The 21162-nt window shown below is 37.7% G+C and overlaps 1 protein-coding gene across 1 annotated transcript in view; it reads right to left on the reverse strand.

Moving 5' to 3' along the window:
* LOC306774097 (inactive dipeptidyl peptidase 10-like) overlaps positions 1 to 11528 on the reverse strand; it is a gene marked incomplete at both ends in the record, with an annotated part of 129441 nt that extends 117913 nt beyond the window's left edge. Inside the window, one exon of the mRNA XM_079264080.1 lies at positions 11469 to 11528. Coding sequence (XP_079120206.1) covers positions 11469 to 11528 — 60 coding nt within the window. The remainder of the gene's footprint in view (positions 1 to 11468) is intronic.
* Positions 11529 to 21162: the final 9634 nt, after the last annotated feature.

Genomic DNA, 21162 nt, shown 5'->3' on the forward strand with positions numbered 1-21162 from the left:
CCCAATGTCTAGACAACAGTGCAGATCAAGCTTGTATAAGTCTGCCCTCTGCTGATGAAATTCTGCTGTGCAGTCATTCGCCTCTCAGTGCATGTGCTTGTTTAAAACATCCAATAACGTTGACGGCATCAGGTCGCTCAGGATATGGAAGCTGTGGATTTACAGGAGCTTTATTTTTCTCCCTGCTTTTATGTTAATGGAATCTATAGTCGCAGACAATATGAAACGATGAGCAACATCGATGGACACCTGCTGCAACATTTACATGTTTATTACAAAAAAAATTTGCAGTTATGCAAATACTTAAAAATGAAAGTGAATGTGGGCTTGTATTTCATCACAGATCCCAAAAGTAAATAGTCTGAGGCTACATTCCTTATTTACACTCAGTGGCCACTTTATTAGGTCCATCTGTCCACTGCCAGGTTGAACCCCATTTTCCTTCAGAAATGCTTTAATTCTTGGTGTCATAATTCAACATGATGAACATTCCTCAGAGATTTTGCTCCTTTTTGACATGAAGTATCACACAGTTGCTGCACATCCATGATGGGAATCTCCCGTTCCACCACATCCCAAAGCTGCTCTGTTGGATGTAGATCTGGTGACTGCGGAGGGCATTGGAGGACAGTGAATAGTCATTTAAATCCCTTTTCTTACTCATTCTGATGCTCAGTTTAAACTTCAGCAAGTCATTTTGACTACAACCCCAATTCCAATACAGTTGGGTTGTAGTGTAAAACTTTAATAATAGCAGAATAGGCTGATTTCAAAATATTTTTTTAACTTGTATTCTGTTGAATACACTACAATGACAAGATACAAGATATTTAATGTTCAAACTGATCAACTTTATCATGTTTTTTTGGAAAAATTAAATCATTTTACCTGCAACATATTCCAAACAAGGACAGAGATTTGGAAAGTCTGCAGCATTTCACAGGTGTGAGTATCAAGATTGAGTATAAAACGGGAATCCTTAAAACGTTCAGCTGTTCACAAGGATCCAACAGTTTCTCATGAACGGTTCTCAACATTCAGTTGCAGGGAATTTAGGGATTTCATTATCTACTGTCTATATTATCAATAAAATGTTCAGAGAATCTGGATCTGAGACCGTTGAGCAATGAAAGCTGTATCAAGCGAGATGGGAAAGATTTCTGTCTACATAGCTTTGACAATTCATGTCCTCAGTTCACAAACTCTTATTGAATGTTGCTAAATGAAAAGGTGATGCAACACAGTGGCAAACATGCTCCTGACTGCAGGTATCACATTCAGATTGGGAAAATATAAACTAAGTTTATCAGTTTAAACATTGAATAGATTGTCTTGTGTTTATGCAGTTTGAAAAAAGGCTAAAAAAAGATTAGCAAATGTTTGTATTCTATTTATGTTTCCGTTTTACACAAAATCCCAACTTCATTGGCCTTGTGGTTGGATGTCCACATAACTAAACGTGTTAAGTTATGGTCATGTGTTAACACACACACACACACTGAATCCGCCACTAAATCAGTTGAACAGGTTTATCTTGTAAAACGGCCAGTGAGTTTATGAACCATGATGTCATCCTGCCTTCTGACGGTGAGGCAACGACTCCACTTAACTCCCACCCTGAAGACCTATGAAAGTGAACAGATTGCCATCCTGCCTGCATTCAGCTGCCTGTGTAGGTGCTTAACAGCCATCGTAACAACTGAATATTATTATTAGCACTGTACCGTCACCACCATCTGTTACCGTGGAGATGGACATAAGAGTTGAAAAGCTCATTAGCATGTAGGAATCAGCGGAAGCTGACTAATGTGGTTCTAACCATCATCATCATCATCGTCGTTGTCGTTTTGACTGTGCTGGAGATGTTTGTAAAGCTAGGCTGCAAGTTAGTTTTGATATGCTTTAATCTCACACACACTTGGTAAAAAGCCTGAACAACTCCACACATGTAATGCTTGAAGCTTAGAAGTTGAGACATCTCAGCATCAGAGAGGATTTTGATGCTTGCACATCCTACGCTGCTAACATGAGAGAAGCAGGCTGTGTGAGAGATGGCCAGTCACACTGAGTTCCTGACTGTGATGCAGTGTGATGTTCACAAAGCTCAGAGGAGGAAAGTCGCTCGGTGAACAGCTCACTCACACTCGAAAACATTTGAATGCAGTCTTTGTCAATCTGCTACTTTCATAACCAGCACTGCAACAAGCACAGTGCTACATAATACAAGAGTATTTCTCATCATTTACTTTATTTCTAATTCATTTTATTAGACGGAGTTAGTTATTCTTAATGTTTGGAATAAGCTCCTCCCTTGTCCACAAATGACTAATATAATTCAGATGGTTTATGTCCAGATCATATTATTTACCATTCAGCGGCAGTTCTTTATGTTTCTAGGCAGGTTTTTGTTGCATTCAGTAAAATAAGCAGGTACCTTAACTCAAAAATGTACGCAGAAGATGTGCCATTCATGTTTTTGTTCTTATTAATGAGAATTTTTGTGAGACTGATCGTTAACTATTAGATGCCATCCATCCATCCATCCATCTTCAGCCGCTTATCCGGAGTTAGGTCGCAGGGGGCAGCAGCCTAAGGAGGGAAGCCAAGACTTCCCTCTCCCCAGCCACATTTGCCAGCTCTACGGGGGAGATCCAGACATGTTCCCAGGCCAGCCGAGAGATATATTCCCTCCAGCGTGTCCTGGGTCTTCCCCAGGGTCTCCTCCCAGAGGGACGTGTCTGGAACACCTCACCAGGGAGGTCCAGGAGGCATCCTGACCAGATGCCCGAGCCACCTCAACTGGTTCCTCTCGATGCGGAGGAGCAGCAGCTCTACTCTGTTCCCCTCCCAGATGACCGAGCTCCTCACCCTATCTCTAAGGGAGAGCCCGGCCACCCTGCGGAGGAAACCCATTTCAGCCGCCTGTATACGAGATCTCGTTCTTTCGGTCATGACCCACAGCTCATGACCATAGGTGAGGGTAGGAACGTAGATCGACTGGTAAATCGAGAGCTTCGCCTTCTGGCTCAGCTCCTTCTTCACCACGACAGACCGGTGCAGAGCCCGCATTACTGCAGACAAGAAACAATGATCATTTTCTCTGAAATCTAGTATTTTCAGGGAACACAACTAAAATCCTACTTAAACAAAAACAGATGGATACTTATTATTATTATTATTATTATTATTATTATTATTATTATTATTATTATTATTATTATTATTATTATTATCAGTAGTAGTAGTAGTAGTAGTAGTAGTAGTATTCGATTGTGATATATTTTATGTATTATCAGTAACGATACCACGGGTAGCTTCCTTTAATTGTTTGTTTATCTTATGTGTTTTTTTTCTAAGGGTATTTACTTGGAAAACATTTACTTGGTTCTGAGTTTCCATTGTCAGATCATCCTGTTGTGTCCTTGTTGTGTCTCCATCTTGTCTTCAGCTCAGTCTGTGTTCATCAGTTACTTGGATTACATCTTGTTTCTGCATTTCCTGCCTCTCTGTCCTGCATTTGGGTCCCCACATCTCTCCATTACAGTTTTTTTTTTTTTTTTTTTTTGGTCAAATAAGTCTAAAATTTCTACTCAATTGCGATTTCCAGGTTTTTCCACTGAACGGTGTTTAGTATGTGACAATTCTTGTAAATTCTTGTCCGGCTGATGAGGTAAGTCATGGTGACTTATGCAAGGTAGCCACAATGGTCGTGTATGTAAAATCCCTGTATGTAGACAGGTCATATAATTATAACTCCTCATTTCTACATATGATTTTAGTTTACTTTTGTTTAATTAATGTTGCACTTTTAAATTGTTGTGTGTTTCTTAGAGCAAAAAACAAAATTCCTCTGAAATTTAAGTTAAACTTTAGTTAAGTTAAAATAATAATTTATCTTTCATTTCATTTAAAAAATTAAATTTACCTTCTGGTGATTTATAAATTCACAACGACAAAACTGTTTCTTGTTTGTTATTCAGCGTTTTAATTTAGGTTTTTAAGGGCAAGGACAGGTTATTTTTTTATAAAAACAATTTTAGATATTTTGAATCGTGTCCAAGGACAAAAAAAAAAAAAAAACCCAATTAAAACAGTTTATCTTGATGTCAACTAAATCTGTAAAAATGAATGAAATCTTCCACTGCCTTTTATTTTAAAGCAGTGCTTGTTGCTCCTATTACTGACTCATAGCAAATTCCAGCGTATGAGCACTCCCACTCTTCTGACCCTGTGCAAATGGGATTTAACTGAGATATATATGATAAAAAAAATGTCCCAGAATAACAAGTTACTTAGCAACAACCATCATAACTACCGCAGCCACTGAAAATGAGAAAACAGAGACGAAGAAAATGTGTTCTTATGAGATAAGCCACTCTTTACAGCTTGTGGTTTTAAAGAGAAAAAAAATAAACTGTAATTTGTATTTCTAACACCTTTGTAGAATTAAACATTTCTTAAGGAAGCAAAATATAAGACACAATGTTTGTTTTTGGTCACAATATAACCAGAAAAAACAAAAAAATAAAGGGATGTTTATTTATCTGATAAGAGATATCCCTTGTCTGATTATTGAAAGGAGTGTTTTTGTGTTGCTCTTCAGTAAATACAGCAGAAACTGAAGGATTTTTTTCCCCATTTTGCTGCTTTAAATGCTTTTTAATACAATTCCAGCTGTATGTACACAAACAGTCGAAAGTTTGGAGATACTTTTCAATTGGATTTAATGGAAAAGCGTGTCCAAACTTTTGACTGGTAGTGCATGTGAGGCCGTCATTTAACCAGTTGAACTGAACACCTCACTGAACACTGAAAATGTCATACATGAAGTCCCAAAATGATTTCAGATGGCCGGTACGGCTCATTGCTTTTGCTTGTTGATATGTGTATCAGTTAACGCAGATTTGTTAAAGTTGCATGACGAGACAAAACTGTAAGGACATGAAGACTCTGCAAATATTGGCTGATTTTGCATAAATAGTTGCAATTGTAACCTTGCAAATTCCTTGAGGGACTGATAATAAAGAGTCAGATTTATACAGTGAAAACACCACATAGTGCTGGCATCATGTGCAACCACAGCTGGCCTGGGATGAACCAGTGGGAAAGACAGCAACCAACCCTTGAACACACAACGGCTATCAAACAACACGCTCTACTGCCACTGTCGCCTAAAATAACCAGAATCTACTGATCTGGATGGAAACAGTGACAAAAAAAATCCAGAAACATCAAGTAACCATGCTGCTCTTTGCCGTCTTCTGCAGCATGATCGGAGTTTTGCTGTTTTTTTCCAGGTGCTTTATGTGCATTATACCAAGAACTGCAAGAATATGTCAACGCTTGGATCTTAAATCCACGGCTGAACGCCACATCACCGGCGTGGGAATATTTTTAGTTGCAAACTGAAGAAGAAAAGAGAGCTAAGTGGAGATAAGTTAGAAAGAAAGGACATAATTCCATCCAACATCTCCTCGCTTGGTGATGTTTATGACCTTTTGGAGAAAACCACTTGGTTTATAACATCCAATCATACCTGCTTAACCTAAGATGGAAGGATTTCTGAACAACTCACCAAAACCTCTCCATTTTTTTTTGTTCTTTCTTCTGGTGTGATCAGCTGTTGTTCAAGTGGTTCACACACTTTGTTAGCAAATTCACGCTAACACCCGACGTGTGCATCTTCCCGTGAGGATGAGCAGCTTTGCAGTGGGTGGATTTTTCCCTGTACTGCAGCTACGTGTTGACAGGAACTGGATTATCAAGCTTTTCTAATCACAGGTTAAATAATGCAAATAAAAAGCCACAACACATCTGCACCCTGAGCTGCTCTTTAAATCCACTATTCTGTCATGTGAAGACCTAAAAGGAACTTTAAAGAATGAACTGCAGAATAAAAGTTGGCAACACAACAGACCCAGCATGTATCTGAGGAAACACTTGGAAAAAAAAGGAAAAGTGACACATTTCTTTGCATAAGTTCTCGTTCTTATCAAAGCTTCCGACTGCCAGATTACCGCCGTCCGGCTGTGGGGCTGCAGGATTGGGGAGGATTATGCTTCCCCTGGCTGTCGGTCGCCCTGTCTGAGGGATCTGCTGGCAGCCGAGAACCGCTTTGCATAAACCGCCAGCGATAATGAAGCCCTTTAATGTTGAAGCCTTGGCTGTTGTCACCGTTTTACCGCCTGAGAACGTCACCCACAAAGCGCGGGAAGTCGCAGGAGACACAGCACTTTGATCCTTTCATATCTCTAAAGATTCACAGGAAAAACCTCTTCTGTCATGTGAGAGCTTGAGACCTTTTCTGTATGCTGATTCACCATAACATCCTTTTCTGCAATTCTTACTCGTTGGGGTGGATTAAAAACAACTTTTGGTTGTTTTAAATGAACTTTGCATTTATATGAAACATGTGAAAACAGCACAGGACTTCTGACATTCACAAGCTGCTGCAGTAGGTCCATCTTGCTGTTGGCTTCAGAGCTGCCTTAAATCTTGGTGTCATAGACTCAACGAGGTGTTGGAAACTTTCCTCAGAGATTTTGCTCCATATTGACATGAAGCATCACACAGTTGCTGCTCATCATGATGAGAATCTCATGTTCTACTACAATGGAAGAAGATCTGGTGACTGTGGATGTGGATTTATGTGTTTTTTGTTTTCTTTTATGAGAGATGGCTGTTGTGGAAGTTAAATTATTTTTTGTATTATATTTTAGTATATTAGGTTATATTACACAGATAGATTTTTATTTAAAGTTTGTTATTAGCTTTTTATGAGTGTGAGAACGGGGGGAAATCAGTCTCAGGTGGTGTGACCATAGACTGTATACAAAGAGATGGACGTAGCCTCCGTGACGTCACCCATAGGTTTCTGAAGAGCTGAATTGAAGCTCGGTGGGCGGTTCCTACCATGTTGGCAGGGTCATGCGCGTCGTCTCGCCCGGAAAATACAAATATGGGCAAAGAGGTGAAGCTGAGAGGGAAGCCGTTAGGGTCATGGTGGATGATTGACATCGAGAGAACTTCGAGCTAAAAGCTAACCAAGCTAACCCCGAGATAACAGGAACTAACCAGCTAACGGAGGTAAGCAGGCTAAAGCTAAGTCACATTGTTCACCGGCTATAAACCGCGGTTGTTCTACGTTCTTCTAACTTGAAGTGGAAGATCGGGTACCTGTCAATCAAAATGACACGCCCCTAAATATGCTGAACTTCGAGATTAAATTACTTTTAAACGGGCGAGTTAGAAAAAAATTCACTCCCCCCCACAGTTGTCACGAAGGTAAACCTGACTTATTAAACCTAAAATGGATTTTTGAACCAGGCTGTAAACATGTTTATTTCTGCTGTGAAGCTGGTCTTTTTAACATGGGAGTCTATGGGGATTTGCTCTGTTTTGCAGCCCCTAGTGGATGAAGGGGGAACTGCAGTTTTATGTACTTCTGCATAGGCTTCACCTTTAACCGCCGGAGGTTGCCGCTTGGGTGTGAGACAGGTTGAAATGATTTTTTTTTACCACTTTCAGGCATTTTGTTTTTTTTTTGTTTTTTCTTTGTTAACTGGAACAAATATATAACAATACACCTTTTTTTTTTTTTTTTTTTTTTTTTTTTTTTGTTTGTTTGTTTGTTTAAAGAAAAATAAAATATTTGTAATTTTCTAAATCCTTTCCTTTTTATATTTTCATTTGGATCTTTGGAAGTGCGTACAAAATCAGACAGTCCACTCTGCCAAAGCCTTTAAAAGAAAAAGGCTTGGTACAGTGGAGGCCATTGGAGTACAATAAACTCCTCGTAATGTTCACTCAAAAAAATAATCATGGTAAAAATGTAGACTTTATGTATTTTAATTACATGTAAATTGCCCATCCAATTTTATTACATACTTCCAATGAAAATATTCACATTCCTCACAATGTTTCGCATTGCTTTTAGTTTATGGGAATAAATTGCATAAAGTCAATTTAGAATTAAGGTCAATGCAAACTTGCACATAAAAGTTATGTATATATCTTATGTACATTTTTAGGGAAATATTTACATAAAGTTTATGCTTTCCTTCCATTTTTTTCTTTTTTTTAAAGATAAAGGAATCTATAAGTAACCTATATTGAAACTACTACATAAAAGAGGTGTTTTTGAACATTTCCCTTGTCATGTAATAAATTATTATTATTATTACCATATCCACTCAAATAACAATAACGGACACGCCAACAGAATCATAGAAAATCCTTCCTAATATATTCAAAAGTCTAATGAAATAAAAATACATTCAACTGAACATAAAATATATGGTCAAGTTTGTTGTGTAAACCAGGCTATAAATATATTGATACACCATGACACCACCAGCGATGGGTCCATGTTTTCATGGTGTTTCCAGGAAATTTTGATCCTAACATCTAAATGTGGAGCTAAAATGGAGACTCATCAGACCAGCAACGTTTTTCTTCTGCTTCTGGAGACCATCTGCTTCAAGGTTGGACGTGTTGTGTGTTCAGAGGTCATTTTCTGCATATCTAACGCTCAAAGTCACTTAAATATCTGTTCGTCCCCATTTTGAGGCTTTAACAGTCGTCAGCTGCCTTGACCACGTCTACATGACTAAATGTGTTGAGCTGTTGCCGATTGGCTAAGTTTAAACAGATCTACCTAATAAAATCTAAACCTCAGAGCTGATTTCAGCCTGTAAAGTTGAATAACTTAGAAATCAGTTGTAAAATTTATCTCAAAGATCAACGGATTAAATTAAGCTCGAGTGAAAAGAAAATTCTGCCTCCAAAGAAAATTTATATCTGATGTTTAACATGGAGTCTTCTGTTAAAATGTGTCATTTATGCTCATGTTACCCTCTTACTCCACAAACAGTTGACATTTTTATAACACTATGTGCCTGTTTTTCATTAAAAAACTGTTTCTTTTTATCTAATCTAATAAAAACCCAGCATGCTATTAAATATTAACATCTCTCTGATACAGACTGCACTTGTGAAGATGTCAAATAAAGGAACAAACCCACAAATATATGACATAAGGTCATACTTCAGGACCGCAGGTTAGATCAGCTGCATGTGGGCACAAACCATTTGTTTACTAAAGATTTTACTAAGCAAATGTGTAAAATGCCTTTGCTTTGGAGTCAGTGAAAGTGAGGAACAATAAGTTTCACACTTTTATATCAGTCACACTTCACAAACTGCATGAGAGGAACTCAAATAACACATTACTTGTTATTACTTTGCCTTTTGCTCGCTGTTTCTGTGCAACTCTTAACACTTTATGGGTCATTTAACACCATAAAATGACACATTAAAGGCTAAAATGCATAATAATGATCATAATAATAACAGAGTGCATGTCGGTGCTATCTCACAGACAAGTGTTTTCTGCAAGTCTGTGCAAAAATAACAAAGTAAAGTCATGCATTAGATGCTGTATTGAATTATTTTTAATGCTGAAGCTGTTGTTTTACACGTACACACCCTGATTTTGAACCCTATTATCATGTCTTTGCACTAAAACTGTAGGATCAACCTCATGAATCACATCTTAGTTCATTTCTGATCCTAATGGCCAAATATTTAAACCAATCTGTCCACTTGCGTGTTTAATAGCAACACTTTCTAATGAGTTTCAACATTAAAACACATCTTTATTGTCAATGTGTTGCTTCATAAAGTCCCCTCATTGCTGAATGTATTTGGAAGTTTTATTTACTATATGTTTGGTTTTTACAATATGTTCTGAAAAAAATGAGATTTCAGCTCGATGACATCTTTTTATTCGCCGATCGCTCATTTAGAGACGTGATTCAATTACTCCTGTCAGATAAGTGACCTTCACTGTCTCGTTTCTCTTACTCCATCTCTCACCGCTCCATTAATTTGACAGTTTTGAGCCAAACAAAACAACATTGCTTGTAAATAGAGGCAGTGGGAGTACGTTCCCAACAAGATGGCGTTTCCGTCCCAGCATGCGGCACATTCCTGTTCTCTGATGTGAGAAACTGATAATGAGGATGTTGTTTCTATGCAGGCCAAACAGATCCTATAGCACATAACCCATAGAGCATTTGTAGAAAATACAAGAGAATAATAGCAAACAATGTCCTTCTGAAAGCTGTAATCCTATAAAGCCAAATGTCATATTTAATACATACAGTTTCTGAGACCTTTTGCGTCACTTTATGGTCGAAACTTTGCTCAAAATCCTCTTCAGCACAATCTGAAACTTGTTTTCTGCCCACTAATAGATTGCAAGAAGCAGAAGATTATACACCACAATCATAGTTTTGACATACCACATGGTAATAAATGATAAATATTCCCCTAATTTTTGGTTAAAGGGCAAAATAAAGACCTCAGACTCAAAAAATTGGACTTTTCTTCCCATTTTTACATGGGTTGGGCTTTAAAAAGTCAACTTTGGAGGCGGCTTTTTGCACAGAAAATATACAAACACAAACTTGCACTTTTCATGTTTAGATACAACACTCAACACTGTCCTCTGGAAAGAAAAAAAACCCTCAGCAGAATTTCACTATTTAGGAATCCATACATGATACTTTATCAGGTCCACGTTGCTAGTACCAGGCTGGACCCCAAGCGGCAACCTCCAGTAGTTAAAAGTAAACCCTATGTGGGAGCCTAAATGTGCAGTCCCACCCCCCACCCCGTCATAAGGTCTTGTTTGGACATAGGCTCATATGTTTAATTAATAACAGACACATAAAAGTGAGATTACATTGTTTTACTGAACCTTTTGCGCCACCAGCCATGTTTCTAATTCAAAGTTTGTTGTTTAAGCCTGAAAAATGTCAGCAGGAGGATGTGTGACTTGGCTGAACATTTCTGAGAAGTTTTTGGGATCAATCCCGTTTTACATCTCATTTAACTATTTATGGTGTTTTTTTTAGTTAACATCATGTTTTTTAGATTTGCGTTAAAAAAAAAAAAACACACAAATTTAACTTCTGTTTCATTTTAAATTGATAGTTTCCAATTAAAATAAGATTTTGAAATAATTTTTAAAATAAACAAAAACATACTCAACATTTTTTTGTTTTCACAGAATCAAAATAATTAAAAAATATATAATAAAAATGTATTCAAGAAATAATTCAAGTTCTTTCATCTGTTTTAGTTTAAAATAATAAGATTAAAAGAGTTTTACTGGTGAAGATTTGTTTATTTTTTTCATTTTTTTCTTTTCTAACATCACCTCAAACTCAAATTTTCATTATTCTTTGAGGAATTCTTTGTGTACCGCGTCGGTTTTCGGATGAAAACATCTCCTGTTGGAGAAAGTGTGAGAGCTGAAAATAAATACCTTCCTTACAGCCTGGCAGCTCTAACGTGTTCATGATGGTGTGATGCTGGAAAAAGTGTGAAAACTCTCTGAGAATTCAACAAGGCATTAAAAAGGATGAAGAAAACCAACCAGAACACGAGTTGACCCATCTTACCTTGCTATCTTTAGAGGGCTGACACTCAATTTGATGCGAGACGGATGCAGTTTGGTTCATCTTTGCTTCCCAGTTTCACTGAATCTGACAGCAGAGCATCAAATCCCGGCTCGGTGTTGAAGTTTTCCTCAGACTTCCTGCGCCTGCTTCTCGGTTTTGAGCTGACCGAAGCAGAAACTGATGCTGATAACGCTGAGATCTGAATCCCGCAGAGCTTCCTCCCTAGAAATCTCCCTCCTCGCTGGTGCTGGAGCTCCAGCAGAAGCAGCACATTTCAACAATCTATTTTCCCTCCTTTGTTTTTTCCCTCTCTGGCTCGGAACGATCTCAACAGACTCGCATGCAGATCCCTCCTCGTCTCTTTGTCTTTCCCTCTCTGCTTCTCCTTCCCTTCTTCTGTAGCAACTACTGCTTCCCATGCAGCTGACAGACAGTTCATAAACCAGGATGTTTGCCAGTGCCTCCCACATTCGAAGACGTTTCTTGATCAGAATGCAAATTTGCTTCAGGCAAAGATTTTGCAGGCGTAGGGGTTGAGCTTGTACATTCAAAGCACTTCTCTTACATGCAAAGCTCCCTTGCATGATTTTTTAAAAGGGGGGGGGCTCACTTTGAATTCATGTTGAGCTCAAACCTTTGACCATTCAAGAGCCTCACCCCCACCCCCCTCACCCCTTTTGTTCCGTTACTTTTTCCATTTTATCTATTGAATTCACATAATTTACAAAGCGTCTGAGTAGCAGAAGAAAGGAGCAGATAAAGGAGTGAAACATTTTTTCTGTCTGAGAGCAACCAAGCTGCGTTTGAAAGATAATTGAAATGTTCTTTTTAAAGAGAGAAAAAAAGAAGAAAATGGTTTTACCTTTGATGTTTCTACAAGCTAGAAATTGCCACTCACAGTGCATCAAGCAGAATTTAAGCAACCTGAATTCCTCTGGCTTTTTGCTGCAGAAATAACCAGCACACAGTTATTTGCTGCATATTTCAGGCACATTAGTTCTTACAAAAAAAAAAAAAAAAACAAAAAGGTGAAAAATCATTCATTTCAATGCATGCAACTCATACTCTCGTGTAGATCAGGCATCGATTCCTACATGAAACATTAATGAATATCATCACATCTGTTGCTGTTGGTTGTTACAGTAAATTAAGAATGCATGGTCCTGATTCATATTTGATGAGATTAACATTACTAATGTTGCTGATCACATTTTATTGTTGGACATGAACGCTTGTATACACCACAAAGGCTAAGCCTTAAAAAACAAGAAAAAGATATACAAAAATTAGGTAAATGTTGCTTAAAATAAAATAAACTGCCAACAGAATAAGAAAATTTGGCTTGTCAAGACTTCCCAAAAACAAGTAAAAAATACTCTTAAAACAAGAGGAATTATCTGGCATAAAAACTAAGAATTATCTTACCTTTAAAAAAATAAGCATATGTGTACTTTAAGATTTTTAATCTTACTTAGATTTCAGTTTTTGCAGTGTAGCTTCCCTCATTAAAGAAAAAAACCCTGCTGCTCATTTTTTTTAACTTAATTTGTGTTTTTGTTTTACAAAAGAATCTCAAAGGTTATGAAATTATTGCACCTTGAAGCTCCCACTAAATTATCTCAACCAGCTTGAGTTCTGGACATTGACTGGATCCCATCAACATCTTGATTTATTTCTTTTTCAGTCTTTCGGTTGTAGGTCTGCTACTGTGTTTTGGATCATTGTTCTGATGTGTGAAACAGTTTCAGCCAAGCTGACACTTGATACAAGAATACTTTGGTATTTAGGTGCAATCTGAAGAGGTTGGGGTGAGGAAAGTAGCTTGGATGCATAAAGGGCTCTGGACACCAACGTGATGAATTACAATAAGGTTTAAAGCTAAATAAGGCATCAAAAATCGATCTGCAGAATCTGGGAAGACTCCAAAGCCAATTTGTGGAAAATCCCACTGACCCCCTGTCAGTATTCAACATAAACAAGGTTATTCCTAAATTCACATCTGGACAGATCCCAAGACCTCCAAGTCCAAAACATAGAGAGGTGCATATAGATTCAGTAGAGTTAAAGTTAATGTGTAATCGTGCCTTTAGGATGCTGGGGGTCAAACACTACGGTATCCAGAGGAGTTTATGGTCCATTCAGTAACTGAAAGGTGTCCAGGTGTCCTGTCACAGCCAAACCAGCCCAGATCATCAACCCACCACCACCATGCTTGGCAATTGGTGTGAGGTCTTTGTGCTGATAGGCTGCGTTTGCTTTTAGTTTTGGATTAATGATCATACATTGTGTTTTTGGTCTGGTTCGTCTAAAGCAGGGATCCCCGATCCTGTTCCATGAGGACCGGTGTCCTGCAGGTTTTCCAAGTTTCCCTGCTGCAACACACCTGATTCAAATTAATGTGTATCTGAGTCCGGTGTTTTCTAGCAGGAATACTTGGAAAACCTTCAGGACATCAGACCTCGAGGACCAGGTTTGGGGATCCTTGGTCTAAAGAACACCTTGTTCCAGAAGTCTGCTGCTTTGTTTGGATGCAGCTTTGCCAATGAAGACTGTTCTGCCATGTTCTTTTTAGAAACAACATGCTATTTTCCCTGCAATTCTTCTAAAACAATAAACTTATTTAGTATTTTTATCATGGTCTCTGCCTGGGTTAATCACTGGATTCAGTTCACCTGGGATCACCTGACGCCCACTCTGCCATTGTTTCCACTCTGACAATCATTACAACTCATTCCACCTGCTTTTCCATAATTGCCACCTGGTCTCCAACTATATAACCTCACCTCATGCTCTCCTTATCTACCAGATTATCAGCACAGCTTCCAGCCCAGTTGAAATCCTGCATTCTCTGACTGCCTTCTCGATTGCCAACCAGTTTTGATGGTCGGATTTCCCCTCTTGCCTTGCCCTTATCAAATACTTCATGCCTGTTATGGACTCCTGATTGTCGACCCACGCCTTACCTCTGGACTTCAAACCATACTGTCACCTTGATAAGTACCGTTTGCTTCCAGATACTGACCATTGCCTGATCCCTGACCTTGTGGATCTTTCAGCTTCCCTCTGATCCACAGGACCAGCCCAGTCTTATCAGACTCGTACCCTGGCTTTACAAAAGCTGTTTACTTTTCTTCTAACACTCCTGTTTGTGGTTGAATTTCTGGGTCCTCACAGTCCCCCATTAGTCTTTTTTTTTTATTATTATACTGTCAAGAAATTTAATATTCAACATGCTAACTGCACTCTGAGCGCTTCCCAATCCTGGTCCTCAGGTACCACTGTCCTGCATGTTTTAGAGGCAACCATACTTTAGTACACCTGTATTAAATCCTGGTTTATAACAGGCTTGTATAGAACTTGATGAGGAAGTTCATCAATTTGGATCAGGTGTGTTGGAGTAGGATCATGTCTAAGACATGAAGGGTAGCGGTGCTTGAGGACCAGGATTGGGAAACACCGGTTTATAACATGGTAAGGCCGTGGAGTGAACATCCTGGGAAGACTGGTAGCTGTCTTGGGTGTATTTCAAATACACTGTTTAAAAGTGAGGGACTCGTTGGAAATGGCATTATAACCCAAAAGTGTCTTTAAAATGACTTCTGATGTCTTTCCTCCTTGGCATTGAGATTCAAAGCAGCTAACCTCTGCTTTAATAGAGGTGCTTATGATTTCCATTTAATGAAGCGCAGTGATTAGCTGATACTTCGCCTTTTAATTCCTGCTGAATTGGTTTTATTTTTCACACAATGCTTCTTTGTTTTAGTTCAGCTTTTACTTTTTTTTTTTTTTTTTTTTTTTTTTTTTTTTTTATAGCTTGTATTACAGAGTTTATGCTGCTGGACCCGACCGGAAAGGACAGGAAAGGGGCAGAAAGAGAACAGAAAAGAGAACATAAAAAAACAAAAAAAAAAACAAAAGAAAGAGATCAATGCATACATGTATATGCACATACATACCCACCTACATATATATGTATATACACTCGCACATACATTATATATATACATATATACATACATACATACATATACACATACATACACACACATGTACACATACATGCATACATAAAGATAGATATACATACATACATATACACATACATACATACACATATATATATATATATATATATATATACACATATATACACATATACATACTCACATACATACACATACATATACACATACACATACACACACATACACATACACTCACACATATGCATACATATATACATATCCATACACATACATACATACACATACACATACACATAAGTACACACACATACCCACCCACACACATAAATATATACACCCACACAAGCCAACTCTAGATTCGTGGAGAACAAAACCGTTGACAATCATGAGGACCAGAAACTAGCAAGTTAAGTCAAAAAGACAGAAAGAGAGGTACCTGCTGTTAGTGAATAAACTTGCTGGATGACTCAGTGACTGTGACACATGCAGAACATTCATGCAGAACATTCAGAGTGGAACGTGTTTAGAGAAGAGTGATCATGCCAATGTGACCCCGCCCGCCTACAGCTAGAGGAAGGCCAGTTCAGCTTTTACTTAAAGGTGGAGTATGTACGATTTTCAATATTTTCAAAATAAATTAACTAAAATAATAACTACAATCATAATTAGATAGTTTTTTTTAAACATGTAGGTTCCAGTCAGTCCATATTTGATGCGTTATTAAATTACAAGTTTAATTAATGATGAAGACCCTTCTTGAATGTTTTCTGACCAGTAAAAAAAAAAGTACTTTTTTCCACCAGTAGGGGGAGTGTAAGCCCATTTATTGCAGAGCGACTTTGAGCTACAGCTCACAAGAGATTCCTGCCCTCATTGGAGCTGGCAAGGAGGAGGGGTGAGGGGTGAGTTTTGCTCATTACTGCCAACCTGTGGTCGTTTGTGGAGGTAGCAGTTTTGTGGTTTTGCTCACGACCGGGTGTTTGCCACCTGGTGGTGGAAAGTATCGCCTTGAAATCTTACATACTCTGCCTTTAAAGAATCACAGTGTTACATGTCATGTGCTGGTGCTCATCATTATTTAACTTTAAGACGTGATAAGAACCAAAAGGGATTTTTTTCTTTAATAGTTTTTATGTCCTGGTTGATAAACGCAAAGAAGGGTGTACTTTATCTTAACATGCATGTAATTATCATGGCAGTTTGTCATGGATTCATGTGTAAAAACTAATAAAACGTCAAAGAAAATATTTTATATTGATTATTATATATTGAGCCATTTTGTCCTTTATATTAATTTTCAAGTATTTTCAATTCAGATTATTTGATACAGGCTATTTAATACATTTCTAAATCTACCTATATGAACCAATACAGATAAAGAAATAAGGAATAACAGCAGCGCAACAATACAAAGGTTCATTATTACGGTCATTTTGTTCAGGACTTTTTTTTTTATGGCTGAAAGTATCATGTCTGCATTTGATGATTGCTGAAGAGCACTTAAGCCAAGTGAAACAGTAATAATAGTCATGAGCTGCATTTCTCTTTGAACCCACATTATATATTAATGCCTGCATCCAGAAACCCCATTAAAGTCCCAGCATGTGAGAAAATCTTGCTCTGCCGCTGTGTTTACTTGAGAAAATGTAATTAAAGACTGGCAAGAAGTTGGAAGGCTCATTAAACCTGCAGAAGTTCCCCTAAGATGTTGTGTTTTTGATCAGTTTGACAGCAGGAAAAATGTGATGAAACTAACCTGAATGTAAACAGACTCATGAGATCGCAAACAAACACTGGTTTGCAGGCTGCTCTTTGGAATTAAAACCATAGTAAAAAAAATAAATATAAAACACACCAATTTATTTCTGCATATTTAAAATTTTGTTATAACCTCAACTTGCCCAACACGTCCATTCATTGCGAGTGTTATTCCTTGTATTTATCAGTGTAACTCAATAGTGTGAATGAGATTCATCGTATTCACACTATTCAAATTTTATTTATATAGCACTTTTCATACAAAAGTAGCACAAAGTGCTTTAAAACGTTAAAGCAAAATAAAACAATGTTAAACCTGCCTTTACATTTAAAAATATAGAATTTACCCAAAGTCTTACACATATACTCACTTTTCACCATAGACTGTATATAAAGAGATGGACGGAGCCTCCGTGACATCAACTATAGGTTTCTGAAGAGCTCGGTGGGCGGTTCCTATCATCGCCATCTTGGCAGGGTCATGCATCTCGCCCGGAAAATACAAATAGGGGCAAAGAGGTGGAGCTGAGAGGGGGGCCGTTAGGGTCATAGTGGATGAGTGACATCGAGCAAACTCCGAGCTTTCTGTAGCTAAGAGCTAACCGAGCTAACCCCGGGATAACAGGGAGCTAACCAGCTAATGGAGGTAAGCGGGCTAAAGCTAAGTCACGTTGTTAACCGGCTAAAAACCGCGGTTGTTCTACGTTCTTTTGACTTGAAGCGGGAGATCGGGTACCTGTCAATCAAAAGGACACGCCCCTAAATATGCCGAACTTCGAGATTAAATTACTTTTTAACAGGCGAGTTAGAAAAAAATTCACTCCCCCCACAGTTGTCATGAAGGTAAACCTGACCTATTAAACCTAAAATGGATTTTTGTACCAGGTTGTAAACATGTTTATTTCTGCCATGAAGTTGGTCTTTTTAACATGGGAGTCTATGGTGATTCGTTCTTTTAACCGCCAGAGGTTGCCACTTGCTTTACACACACACTCGCATAGATAAAACACATAAAACACTCTCATCAAACCAATCCTAGGGATCCACATTGGCACACACAATGTGAGTTCCTGTTTCTCTTTATTCTTTCTTACTGTGAATGCCCACTGAGTATCAAGGTCTGACTTTGTTGACTTTATTGCAACACTCTGGCACACTACTCCTTCCTACTAATGAAAAGTGCTCCCTTGCATCACCACTACATGGTACTCTAAGACCAGAAGTGAAAAGAAACTACGTGCGTTTCAGTCTATGGTGCTTGTAAATAGTCAGCAGCAAATGGTTAATGCAACATTCAAACATAATTCTATGATTAGGTAACATTTAATAATTATTTTTGCAAAGAATTTTTAACCGTCTTCAGTTCTTCATAGCATTATAGTCAAATATTCAATATTTTTTATGATATCTCCACATACACTCAAATATAATGAAGAGTTTTATATTTTCCCTTTTATATAAGCATGTTATAGGAGGTGGCCTAGTGTTAATTGGACAGAACTATGGCTCAAATTCCACAAGTGACATTTACCTGATAGTTCTGCTCAATACTATATTAGTATTAGGCCCCATTTCTGCATGTCATGAAATGAAGCTGTATAAAGACCAATAAAATAACTCTTGATACTGCCTAATGACTCACACTTCTTAATGGTCATTTTATGTCCTTGCAATTATTGTGAGAATCCCACAATGTATTTCAGAGTTATACAGCTTGCACATGAATCATTTGGGTTTTAGTCTGCGGGAGATTTAGCTTGAATTGTTCCTCCTGTTTGTCTAGATCACTGAAAACATATCAGACATGTTTCATCATTAGTTTTCCAGGTGAGTTCAGTTATAGCTGGAGTATAAGATGTTTTCAACGCCTATAAAACATAAAAACATGGAATTTTTATCCATCTTTCCCCTTTTAAAAAAAAAAAAAAAAAAAAAATCCATCCAAATAGATTAATATCTTTCTGGATGTGAGGTGAAGTGAATATAAAAATCTTTTTAAAAAAAAAAAAAAAAAAAAAAAAAAAAAGTGTGTTTAGAGGAAATTAGATGCCTTGCATTTAAAGGGAAACTACTTAATGCTTCAAAGTTCAGTCTAACACAAAAATGACCCAAAAAAAAATGCACTAACACTATCATGCCTTTATAAGCTAACAACAGAGCTGGAAAAGATGTTTAATAAAGAAAAAACAAGACTACCAGAATGCTATAAACTGGCAAGGAGGAATTTAAAACCAAGAGGTTGAATATGCAGGAACTAACAAGGTACAGCTGAGGTAAATGAGATAACAAACCAGGTGAACTAATGACAAAAAACCAAAAAGCAACACAGAAAAGGAGCCTAAACAGCAAAACATCAACCTAGAACGTGAAACATAACAGAAAACCAATAAACAATGAACATAACAGTAAACAAAAGAAACAAACCATGAAAGCTGTCACTCATTCAGATCAATACATGAATGTGCCAGAATGTATTTCAGCTAAAACAGATCAATCTGGAATTATCCCTTTTGGAACCAATAATGAGCATCAAACGATTTAGATAACTTTTTCCCACACAATGCGTGGCCACAGCTTAAATTTCTACTTCACGTCTGGTAACATCCATTCACACCTTTAATCGCTTTGTCTCTGGTTATTTTCCACCTGGATATCCTGTAAGTGTTGCTGGAGCTGATTGTCCAAAGAAGAATGCTGCACAAGCTGATGAAGATGATGGAGGATTCTTCACACCCTCTCCACAACACAGAGATGAAACAACAAAGTGTGTTCAGTGAGAGGCTTCTTCAGGTCCGATGTAAGACTGAAAGATACAGAAGATCATTCCTGCCAGCAGCCATCAGCCTCCGGAACAAGACCTCCTCAAATTAATTATCTACCACAATATTGAATTTCCCTTTGGGGATTAATAAAGTAATTTTCATTTCACTTTCGTTTCATTTAATTTAATTTCAGTAATGATACTTTGCTACTTGCTATAAAAGTAACCGACCAGAGTAATATTGTGTCACTAAATACGAACGCAGCTTTGTGATGATGCATTTACCTTTGCATATGCTGGCTTTGCCTCATTGCACACATTGCATTATCTCTGTTATGGCGTGAAATCTAAATATCTGCAGGTTGGAAAGAAAAATGACAGATGCGGTATGCTCTTATTTGCAATGTAACTTGGTAAGTTATGGTGATTTTTCATTGATGATCATACAGAAAGAAGTCGATGCTACAGTTGTGTTGTGTCTCCTTCAGGATGGTATGTTTCCCTCAAAGGAACATCAAGATACACAAACACACCATAATCTGAGTACTCTGATGTCACTTTGACTCCATGTGGTGATGATGTTGTGTCATATGCTTATTGTGTCAGTATTGTTGTGGCTGCTTCTTTGTTGTCTCTTTTTATGCACCCTTTTGTGAATTTTTATTGACTCATAAACTACAGCTGAACTTTTTCCACTGCGTTTAGCTCCCAAGGAGACACGGACGCTTTCCTGTTCAAAGCTTCCTGCCTCACAGTGTCTCCTGTCAATATAAATCTACCTCTGCCGACTCCTGTCATCTAATTCATCACAGAGAGACTCGCATGTTAGAAAAATATGTCTTCATTGAAGGATTAGTTTAAAAATGTTCAGTTTTAGCAGAACTTTGAACAACTGCCTGCTTTTTTGTGGGTTTTTTTTTTTTGTTTTTTTGGTTTTTTTTTTGTGCAATCAGGTTCTTAGGTGATTTTAGTAACTTAAATAAATAAACCTTAAAGGCTGCAAGTTGGACAATCACCTGGAGAATATATATAGAATAAGGGGACTAGTGGCCTATTACTGATCTCTTTAAAAAAAATTACTAAAATTAATTGCAATTAATCCACAATGCTGCTGCTCGCATCCTCACAAAGACCAAAACCAGTTTAAATATTATTCTGGTTGCCACTGGTTTCCCGTGCACCAATAAAC

The sequence above is a fragment of the Telmatherina bonti genome (assembly GCF_933228915.1).
Source record: "Telmatherina bonti genome assembly, chromosome: 24".
Classification (NCBI taxonomy): domain Eukaryota; kingdom Metazoa; phylum Chordata; class Actinopteri; order Atheriniformes; family Telmatherinidae; genus Telmatherina; species Telmatherina bonti.